This window comes from Vespa velutina, chromosome 15 (genome assembly GCF_912470025.1).
Source record: "Vespa velutina chromosome 15, iVesVel2.1, whole genome shotgun sequence".
Lineage (NCBI taxonomy): Eukaryota > Metazoa > Arthropoda > Insecta > Hymenoptera > Vespidae > Vespa > Vespa velutina.
Genome location: NC_062202.1, coordinates 943,617 through 955,000, shown reverse-complemented (window position 1 = coordinate 955,000; position 11,384 = coordinate 943,617). Strand labels below are relative to the sequence as shown.

Here is an 11,384-nt window from a genome sequence, read left to right as displayed (position 1 = left end):
TAACTTGTTATCGGTCGATATATATATATATTATATGTATATGTTCCAATATTATATGTATATCGAGACTATCTCATGTTTTAACATAAATAAACGTTTATCGAAAAAAAAAGAAAAAAAAAAAAAAAAAAGAAGAGAAATATATAGTAGAGAAAAAAAAGAGAGACCATCGATAGTATAAGCTTGTTCTCTCTCCCTCTTTCGTTGACGAGAAGGCAGACCGTGAAAATAAACTCTGACCTTTTTCTCAAGCATGCGTGATCTCGTCGATGTTTTTTATACAATACACATTATGAAAACTGTGAGAGACCTTAATCAACGACGAGAGTATAGAAGAATCAGCAGTCATTAAAATAACTAGAAAGCTACTTAAATACCGGAGATGACACCGATGAAAATATTGAGAACGCCTTAATTTCATTGTTTTCACAATGAAACGCCAGTTTCATTGGAGATATAACAAATGATATATTCTATGACTTGTTCTATTGAATAGCCTACCAATTAATTAACATGTTAGAATTTTTTCAATATTTCATATCCAAATAAAATTATAAGAGCGATAAAAAAGATCCAACATTACTTATCGACCCAATTCAATGAACGAACACACACTATTATCATATTAATAATAAAAAAACAAACAATGCAACATTGTTTGAAACCTTTCTATAAGAACAAACAAATTCCGACATTACTTTATTGGTCCAAGCCAATAATAGTTCTATTTCTAAGTGATCGATAGACCAAATCGCTCAACATCGACGAGGAACAACAAAAAACGGATATGACGGTTAGGGGAAAAGGAGGGAAAAAATAATTAGAAAAAAAAAAAAAAAAAAAAAAAAAAAATAAATAAATAAAAATAAAAATATTAACAAAAGGAAAAAGCGTTCATATCGTGAACGTATATACCCCACCATCGATATCGTCCACAGTTCAACAAGCAATACTAACCAAGCATAACCGAATTTTTTTTTTAGAGATGTCCTCCATCGAGAGCCAATAGAATTGTGAACACACATACATATACCGACTGACCGAGGAAAAGCAAACATTCTAGAAAGAGAAAGATAGATAGATAGACAGAGAGAGAGAAAGAGGGAGGGAGAGAGAGAGAGAGAGAGAGAGAGAGAGAGAGAGAGAGAGAGAGAGAGAGAGAGAGAGAGATAGAGAGAATAACATCATAGATGTTCTCCCCGTACAAATGTTCCTCCGATATTCCAATTAAACTTGTCACTGACAATATCGACCAATACTGCCAAATACTTTCATAGTATCGACCACAGTTTTAAGCGATCTTTCTCAGTTTCCTTTTATTATTTCAACTCTTTCACGTTTACCTTGATTAAACACGATAGACTTCGTGACGTTCATTAGAATCAATAAAAATTTAAAAAAAGAAATAAAAAAATATAAATAAAACCCTTCCATAACGTTATGCAAATTTGAAGTTACTTCTTTCAGTGACTTCTAGTATCTACAGTATACTATTAGTATTTGGACTACTACATACTAATATGCAGTATTATAGTATATATTATTAATATATATTACATATCATTATAGTATGATTGTAGTATTCTAATAATATACTATGTGGTATCATCAATATATATATATATACAGTAACTAATAGTATAATCATATTATTATAACGAAACTATATACAATTTTCACATTATATAATTCTTTTATAAACAAAAGAAAATTAAGTTATAAAGAATTAAAGAAGATCCTCCCATTGTCATCAATATAATATTGTCATCTTGTTTAAACCAATAATAAGAAAATATAAAAACTATTTAAAATAATTCACTCGTTTCTCTCGGAGAAAAAAAAAACAAACTAAAAAAAAAAAAAGCTGAACAAAAAAGAAAGTTTTCTTTCTTCGAGTTTCTACCATCAATGAATAAGATCACCGGTCGTCTCCTTTGTGGACCATCATATAAGAAAAAGAAAATGGTGTGTGTGTGTGTGTGTGTCAGCATGTGCGAGTCTGGAACATCTGCCAGGGCTGTTGGTCAAAAGTGCGCAGCAGTATCTTTAGAATCTCAGAAACTCGTTCGCATATGTACCAAGAAACCTCATCGCACTTACGATGTCGAGAAGAAGACGAAGAGGCGAAGAAGACAACGATGGCGCCAATCCTTCTGCATTCTATTTTTCACGCCTACGACTCATAACCCGAGCTATTTTTAGCTCTATCCTCTCGCTTGCAAAGTGAAACATAAAGAAATCTTGCAAAATAGAGAATCTTGCTTCTAAAAGTTATTTATGTATATAGTTTTTGTTGGTGACAATCTAAAATAATTTTTCTTTGGGATAAAATTTAAATAAAGATTAGTGATCAAAAGTCAAGGAAGAAGTTCGACGTTAACGATGGATACGTTCATTATCAACCTTTTTCATGTATTTCTTCTTCCTGTTATTCCTATTCTTCTTCTTATTATCATTATTCTTTCTTCGACGATATAAAATAAACGACCTTTGTTCGGCTCAATGACCGAACTCAGAATCAATGAATCAACTTTATTTACGTCTGTAAACGTCTGTATATATATATATATATATATATATATATATATATATATATATATATATATATATATATAATTGTTAAAAAGCAACCAAAATAAAAACATAAGAAATTTCACTTACAAACGATATTTAAATTTAATTATATCTATAACCTTATCGCGTGCGTTACTTAAATAAAATCGTTGAAAAGAATCTTATTGCGAATTTAGATCTTAATGAAATATTAATCACATGAATATAACCTAGAACACATGTTAATGAGCACTTACACATACTGCACTAGCACGGAAATATTCGAGGTTATATGAATATTCGACATATCTATATATATATATACATACATGTGTATATAAGTAGAATATGTTGTCAAATATAAACCAATCAAAAAGCGATCGTTACGTCATCCCCTTCTCGCGTGAGTTATTCATAGTGGCGCGAAATACGAAACAGCTTTTTCGTTAGAAACGAAAAGAGGACTCCTCTTGCTCCTCCTCCTCCCTCTTGTGAAGAGACACTCGATATCGCTTTTGAACGTGAGGATTTTCTCATGTGGGATAAAGAGAAAAAGAAGAGGAAAGAGGGGAAAAGAGGCAGTCCCGCTTTATGTAAAACGATCCTTTCGATCCTCTCTTCTCAGAAAACTGTCCCGAATGTGGAGAGCCGACGGGTACTTTTTCTCAGGAAGATCCGTTGGTGCTTCCTGTGCATTCATTGTTCGTCTACATTGAGAATTTCACGGAAAGAATGAAAATGACGACGACGACAATAAGAAAAAGCAACGGGATCGAGCGAGAGGATATCATAACAAAAGAGAAGTAGTATCATAAGAAGCATCTTACGCGATGCACGAAAGAGATTCCTCTGACGTCATTCGCAAGATATCTGATCCACTGTCTTTCATATTTTGTCCTGATTAGAAGAGATGGGGAAGTGGGGAGGGAAAGAGATAAAAACAAAAAAGCTCCAAGAAAGAAAAAAGCGAAAACAAAATAAATAGAAATAAAAGCAGTGATTCCATTTATATGCTTGTTAAAAATTATACATTTTTGCGCTAATCTTCGATGTATATTTTCGATGAGGCAGAAAATTCGTACGAGTCTAATGAATGATTGGTAATGAAGTGTACGAAAACTATAGACAATAAGATCACCGATAAGGCACAAATGTATACACGCATATCAACGCGACATAATCATCCTGCTCCAGCGATCAGAATATCAGACAAGCGGAAATCTCCTTAATCGTATCATCAATAAACTCATCAGTATGTTTGTTGCATTATAACAATGAACAATATGTTATCTTTTCTGACTCGACACGGAATATATTGCATTAGATTTTATTTAACAATTATCGTAGATTATCTATATTACGTCATTTTGTCTTGAATCTACAGAGAGTGGAAGTGAGAGAGAGAGAGAGAGAGAGAGAGAGAGAGAGAGAGAGAGAGAGAGAGAGAGAATAAAGAGATCATATCGAAAAATATTTAATATGTATCAACACGACGTAGTTTACATTCGAGACAATGTTACAAGCAACGGAGGCAAGGAAGATCATAATTCAAATGGGGGCATTAATTTCCCGCCAAAAAAATCTAAGAACGCATAATTGTACAATGGCACAATGGGTTTCGAAAGAATAATAACAGCACATTTATTGCGTTCCAGGCGAATTAGGTCAACACGAATTTTTTAAAAAATTATCATACACTTAAATGCTCTTATATATTTATCAGATTTATCGATGACTTTCATAACTTTATTATCGCTGTTAATCCTCGTTGAAAATGCCTTTCTAATCTTCAATAGACGGTGTTGTATGTTTTCATGCATGAAAAAAAATACATGAAAACATTTAATAAATATTAACGATTAAACATTGTTACATCATTTGCAATTAATAACGATGGATCAATGAGATATATTAATTTTTTATAAGCTGGCCTTGGAGAATCATGTGTTGTGTATCGTTCGAGTGTATTTTCAATGTTAATAATATAACAAAAACAAAAGCAAAAAGAAAACAAAAAGATATAATGTTTTTCGTTTCTCTTTCTCTCTTTCTCTCTGTCTCTTTCACCTATCTTCTCACCAATTCAATTCAATCACGATTCAAGTGTGAGACCTCCTTTTCTTCCTCATTTCTTTCTGTCTTTGTCTCATCGAAAACAGCCGAATGTTCTACGCCTCTTTCAAGCAAATCTAACGTCATCATTTATTGTAAACATTCGCCAATGTGATTAGAATCCGACCATATAACTCCAGGCGGACTCCATCACGCGTTGCGCAATCACGCGACTTTCGCGAGACGGATTTTGTTCGAGGACTATAGAACACATACGTCGAAGTAAAAGAGAAAGAGAAAGAAGATAGGGAGGGGAAGTTGGAAGAGAAAGAAGGCGATAGAGAAAAAGTGGATCGTTCGACGATGTCTCGAAGAACTTCGTTTCGTTGAGAGGGGACGATTGAAAGTTAAAAAGAAAAAAAAAAAAAAAAAGAAAGAAAAAAGAAAGGAAAACAAATAGATCGGAAATTTATAAAAAAAAAAAAAAAAAAGAAAGAAGGAAGAAAAAATAGAGAAAGTTGCGTATAATAACGATATCGGGGAAAGAAAAGAAAACAGAAAAGAAAGAAAAAAAATAAGAAAAAGGAAGTTTAACTCACCGAAATATTTGTCCGGTTCGAGGCCCGAATCTTTATCGAGACCGCATATAACGAAATAATCGGCGAATCTCTGTGGATGTTGTTCGGGTCCTCGAGGTATTCCCAGGCTTCCGTTCATCCTCTCGATCGAGCCTTATTGTAAAGTTAAAACGGCGGGTGGTGACAGAGATGTCTGGCCCGCCTTCTCTCGAAATTAGAAAAGCTTTACCCACCCTCACGAGAGCGAAAAGGGCATCGCGGCCGTTCTCTCGACTGCTGTCATTTCTTCTTCGACTCGTGGCCTCTAGAGAGACGCACACACACACAGCTGATCTTGACGCGTACGGAAAAGCACGGTACTGCACGGGAGCACGCACGGTTCTGCGACCGTGTCCAACAGATTTTCCCTCTCTCGCCTTCCTCCCTATTGCTTCCCCTTTCGCGCTACACTTTTATCCCCTCCACTCTTGGAGGCGCAACTGCTATTAGCCGTCTATCCTTCGTTCGGTTCGTTTCTCTCTCTCTCTCTCTCTCTCTTTTTCTCTCTCTCTCGCTCCCTCTCGCGCGCGCACTCGATGCATTCATATTCTCTCCATCTTTGTCTTACATTTTACCAGAGATTGATCTTTACCTCGTACGCTCTGAAGTTGACATCGTATCCTAACAGATCACGGCAACGTCCAATCCCTGTGATCTTATCGTTTATTGGTTGTATCTGTCCGAATCTAAAAGATCCCGCCAAATTTCAATCTCATTTCTAAACGAAATATTTTTATGTAATATCACGTTTTTTATATTTTTTTTTTCAATTCTTTTTTTTTTGACTAGTCTAATGTAAATAATTTTAGATAGAAATCGACATTTTAGATAGTAACGATAACATGTTGGATTTTCCTTATCATCGATAGCATGCTCTTTTTGAGGTTCTATCTTTTTCTTTTTCTTTATATTTTTCTTGTAAATAGATACTTTCAAAACATCGTAAATTTGATAAATATTTATGAAAGTTAAAATATGAGCATTCGTATATACTTGAAACAAATTATATGTGTATATAATATATACACACGATATTCGTTTTACAAACGTCTCACGCCACCTGTCTGTTTGCTACAAAATATATATATATATGTATATATATATTTCTTGTGAAAGGTTAGGTTTTTATCATTATCAGATTGAGTTCTATATAATAAAACATAACTTAAGAATTTTCATTTTTTACGTATGATGGAGGAGGTAGATAATATAATTATTCATTCGTTACGTCAAATAGGCTGGTAAGTAAATATATCAATCTTAATATTTTTGCTTATTCTGTCATTACGTATAAAAAATGGGCGTTGATTTTATTGACAGTAATAACTGATTTAAATGCGTTCTTTCTTGGCATTATCATTTTACGTATTAATATATGCAAAAATCTTTTTTTGCAATAACAGAAAAAATATCAAAAAATATGCATACATTAGTTGGGATTAATTTGTTTATCATATTTAATACGTATATTGCAAATACGTTTCATTTTAGAAAATGTTTTAGTGCGTATATATTATATAAAATACATGGAAATTGTTTGTAGTGGTATAAAAGAAGAAGTAACAAATTTAAGCGGTTTTGACACAGAGACTGTAGTAGAAGCAACGGTAAAATGCTTAGATACTATAAGGCCAGGACTTGGATTGCATACTACTTTGCCACCAAACATGGCTGCACGTTTTCGTTTAGGCGCAACACTAGCACAAGCATGCATGGTAAGAGATCACGTTAAAAACGGTATAATTATTTGAATATACTTAGCATTGTTTAATTTATATATATCCGTTTCTTCAGCAAATAAAATATTTGTCATCTGTACTCATACTGGATTCATAAATTTAGGACCTTGGATACAAAGGTGATATTGGTTATCAGACATTTCTCTATAGTTCGGAAAATGATTTAAGAAGGGTTTTAATGTTTTTGATTGAAAAATTACCTAAGGAAAGTGATAAGACTTTAAGCGAACCAACCAGTGAAATCGCTTTGCTAGAAAAATCTATAGCATCGGTTATATCACAAAGTTTTTCAATACCATGGTTACCACATTTTTGCCACAAAAAGGGATTCAGAAACAGAGGAAGGGCAAGTGTACCTTATGCATCTGTAAATATAGAAGTACCAGTATCTGATTTAGAAGAAGGTAAATTTAAAATTTGTTTTTTAAAATTGCAAATTTTCTCTATCTTTTCTTCTCTCTACATAATTTTTTTATTATAGAGTATCAGAATTACTATTTACATTATATGCAGCCAGTGCCTAATCAAATGCAAACTCAACAATGTTTTCTACCTTCTATTCTTTCGCACAATGCAAGAGCAATTCATTCGCAATCGATAAATATTAGAGAACGTATTGACTGGTTAAATGCCCAACAAGAAAAAATGATACATGTATCAAATCACAATCAATCATTTAACAGAGTTACTCTAAAAGAATCAACAATATCTAAGGTAAAAATATTTTGAAGTTTCTAAGTTTTGCTCTTCTTTAAATAATTATGAAAAAACTTAAAAAATTAAATATGTTTCTTGCTAACATTTCCATCTTCACATAGAATTCTCAATTGAGTGAGGCTGATGTTACAACAACAGATGTTACAACAGCTGATGTTATTCAACAAGAATTTATTTCTAAGAAAGAAGAGATACAAGACTTGCAAGTTGAAAAAATAAAAGAAGAATGTGAAAATTTTAAACATGATATAGATAGTTTACAAGAAGAAATTAAAAAGTTAACAGTAAAAGCAACTCAAGTATCTATGACTTATCAAAATGAGGAAAAGGCATTAAAAATTAATGAAGAACAAAAGAAACTTAAAGCAAGAGCTTATGATTTATATCAAGATGGAGAACAAAATATACGTAAGCTGGAAGCTACTATTGAAGCTATCACAAATGAATTATTACATTTAGCTAATCAATGGGAAAAGTATAGAATATCATTAATTCAAGATTATCGAGAAGAAAGAGAGAAACATTCTACAAAAGCAGTAAGTATTAATATCAATTTCATTATAAAAATAAATATACTGACATTTTCTTTATATTTAGAGCGTAAGCCAAAAGAAGCAGGATGAAATCAAATTACTCAAAGAAAAAGAGAAAGAACTTAAAGAAGAACATAGGAACAAAAAGCAATTGTTCTCGCAATTAGTGGTAGAAGTACAGAAACTTCCGAAAGAAGTTAACAGATCGGCATACACTCAACGAATTTTAGAAATAATAAATAATGTCAGAAAACAGAGAGACGAGATTAATAAAGTTTTGGCAGATACTCGTGAAATTCAAAAAGAAATTAATACTCTTACTGGACGCTTAGAAAGATCATTCACAGTAGTAGATGAATTGATATTCAGAGATGCAAGGACGAACGAAGCCTCTAGGAAAGCGTACAAATTATTGGCGACATTACATTCTGATTGTAGCGAACTTGTAAGTTTGTTCGAAGAAACAGGTGCTACAATACGTGAAATAAGAGATTTGGAAGAACAGGTAGTGCATATATTTTCTATGCAATAAATAAAAATTATCTTTCGGTATACTTTTATTTGTTTTATTATATCTAATTAATTTTTTTAATCGATAGATCGACACAGAATCTGCTAAGAATGTTGGTGCAAACCTGGAAAGAATAACTGCTGATTTAAAACAAATGAAGCAAGAAACAGCTGCATTAACTGCACAACTCCAAAGTCGAAGTTCATGATCACATTGTATGTGCGATAATAATACAAATTATAGCATACTCATAATCACATAAAAATACGAAAAACGTAAGAATTTATATTTGTTATTACATTTTACAATTTTAAAATTCTACAATTATTATGTTGTTACAGAATATTCGAGTGAATATCATTCATTAAAAACAAGACTAAATGGACAAATACTTTTATAGTTATACAAGTCTTGTACACAACTTTAATAATTTAGTGTTATTTATGGATGTATTAATTATAAAGGATGCTGTATAAATATGCTGCAAAAAATGTGCCTCAGCTTGGAGCACTTGATATTTAAATAATACAGCTTCCAGCCCCAAATATACAATGGAAAACAGTATGCACAAGTGCTCAAGAAATGTTGTTACAAAGCCTAATCTTTTTTTAGTATAAAGTTCAATAGTATAAACTTTCATATTCCTTGTAAGCATATAGCTTTGAAAAAAATTCTAATAATTCTTTGTAATAACTGCTGAAAAAAGTTGTTTTTGAATAAGCATGTACAAATGATAATACATACAAAATGAAATGTTATTTACGATCATTATAACAATTTTTTTATGCATTTTCTTTATACTAAAATGTTAAAAAATGATTCGTTGATTAAATATTATTATAAAGTAAATAATCTATGTTTGTCTGTTTCTATATCTCATTTTTATAAAGTTTTATATATATTTTTAATAATCTCTACTGCATTTTTATGTTACATAGTATTTATCTAATTCCAATTGCAAGTTGATAATATTGTGAATTTTAGATATTTGGCGGTATATAAACTTCTTGTTCGACTAATTTTTTAAATTTCTTTACTATATAAGGCTTTCTCGCTAATTTCTCATCTTCCTGCTTCAATATTTCTTGTTTTCTCTCTATCTCCAATTCTATCTTTTCTTCATTTTCGAAAAAGGTTAATAATCTCTCTTTCTTTTCTAATTCCTCCTTCATCTTCTTTATATTTTCTAATCTTAATTGTTTATCCAACAACTCCTGTTGTTCCTTCAATATTACTTCTCTAATTCTCTCCCATTCAAGAAAGGTCTACAATTAAAATATAAAATGTCAATAAGAGGATTTTATTTATTAAACGAAACATAAGAAAATATATTTCTATAATAACAAAGTGATATATATATATATATATATATTACCTCTTTTTGTTGAGATATATCTGTTTCAGTGTATTGATCGACCGCAGACTTAACTTCATTTTCTATTCTTTCTAACAAATTTTCTTTATGTAAATCCTTATTTTTTAATGTATCTAAAAGAACTTGTAAATTCTTTAAATCTTCGGTTACTTGATCTTCAGGAATATTTGCATTATCTTGTTTAATCAAATCAAAAACTTCTTCATGAACAATTTCTTTATTAACTTCAGTTAACCACTTGTTCACAAGTTCTCTTGCTTTATCATATTTTTTATATAGAATCATCCCCCTTAATTGACAAGTTCTTCCTAAAGAATTATTCATGTGTTTTCCTTGAAATACCAACGTTTTACCAACTATACTCAAAGGATCAACAAGATCAAAATGATCATCGAAATATGGATTCCTTATATATCGAACACGTATTTTAATTTCTTCTTGAGAATCATCTTCTTTAATTTCAGGAATTTTCCAACCATTTGGATTTTCTAAATATCTGTGACAAGAATATACAGACAATGCATTGGATATTGGATGACCTGAATCTTCTTGAAGCATCAACAATCCTGCTACCTTGGCTGCTGAAGCAAAATCCTTTTCTTTTATGAATTTATTCATGAGTATATTGTAACAAAAATAATCAGGAAAAATACCATAATTTAATCTGTCATTTAATACTTCAAAAAGGTCATCAATATTATTATGACTAAGAAAAAACCGTATAACGGCATGATGTGTAGATTCTAAAATATTACACGCTTCAGCAGATAATCTTAATTTGTAAAGCAAATCAATAAGTTCGTCCTTATGCAATTTTTCTTTGATAATATTAGCAAAAATATCAACGTCAATTGCATTAAATTTTCCAACATTATTAAACTGAGATTCAAGTTTGAGATACAAATCTACAGGTTTTATTTGTTGCAATATAGGCGAATCGAGTCTCCGATCCCATGCTTCTTGACACTGATATGCTTCTGTAAGAAATAATTTTTTCTGTATTCTTGAATTTCGAAGTATTAGGAAAGCATTCTTTCCAAATTTCATTGATTTCAACATTTTATTCATAGTTTTGATTACTTTCTCATAATTGTACGTTTCAAATGTATATTGTTAGAAAGGTTAGAATTCATACACTACACGTTCTATTATAATCCATAGAGTCTTCATATATATAACATACACATATGAATATATGATATGTTTTTCTGCTTGAGCATAGCTAGCTACCTCTGGTTTTTATAGAATCAATTAATTTTCACAAATCGCGCCTTCAATACTTTGAAC

General features: G+C 31.3%; 3 protein-coding genes across 8 annotated transcripts in view; 1 reads left to right on the top strand and 2 right to left on the bottom strand.

Moving 5' to 3' along the window:
- Window positions 1–5,734, bottom strand: part of LOC124954615 (DENN domain-containing protein 5B) — a 21,034-nt gene extending 15,300 nt beyond the window's left edge. For 2 of the 4 annotated variants that reach the window (XM_047507804.1, XM_047507803.1), the window contains exon 1: window positions 5,205–5,730. In XM_047507804.1, the coding sequence (XP_047363760.1) occupies window positions 5,205–5,322 (118 nt within the window). In that variant the 5' untranslated portion in view covers window positions 5,323–5,730. Of the gene's footprint in view, window positions 1–5,204 lie in introns of all 4 variants that reach the window. The other 2 variants (XM_047507802.1, XM_047507806.1) reach the window with 2 other exon arrangements.
- A 643-nt stretch (window positions 5,735–6,377) lies between these two features.
- Window positions 6,378–9,592, top strand: LOC124954617 (coiled-coil domain-containing protein 22 homolog). Of its 3 annotated transcripts, XR_007102589.1 has the most exons (8): window positions 6,378–6,463; window positions 6,766–6,937; window positions 7,065–7,365; window positions 7,443–7,675; window positions 7,780–8,214; window positions 8,276–8,716; window positions 8,811–8,997; window positions 9,064–9,590. XR_007102589.1 is itself a non-coding variant. In XM_047507811.1 (7 exons), exons 1-7 carry the CDS (start codon window positions 6,411–6,413, stop codon window positions 8,928–8,930), a joined length of 1,755 nt encoding a protein of 584 aa, XP_047363767.1. In that variant the 5' UTR covers window positions 6,378–6,410; the 3' UTR covers window positions 8,931–9,592. The 3 variants fall into 3 exon arrangements, 1 of the variants encoding a protein (XP_047363767.1); XM_047507811.1 differs by having other exon boundaries at window positions 8,811–9,592; XR_007102590.1 differs by lacking the exon at window positions 6,378–6,463 and having other exon boundaries at window positions 6,802–6,937; window positions 7,017–7,365; window positions 9,064–9,589.
- On the bottom strand, window positions 8,754–11,276 carry LOC124954618 (28S ribosomal protein S27, mitochondrial-like). The gene is made up of 2 exons (XM_047507812.1): window positions 10,098–11,276; window positions 8,754–9,987 (listed from the first exon to the last, which is right to left on the bottom strand). The coding sequence occupies exons 1-2, from the start codon at window positions 11,163–11,165 to the stop codon at window positions 9,703–9,705; spliced, it is 1,353 nt and encodes a 450-aa protein (XP_047363768.1). The 5' UTR covers window positions 11,166–11,276; the 3' UTR covers window positions 8,754–9,702.
- Window positions 11,277–11,384: the final 108 nt, after the last annotated feature.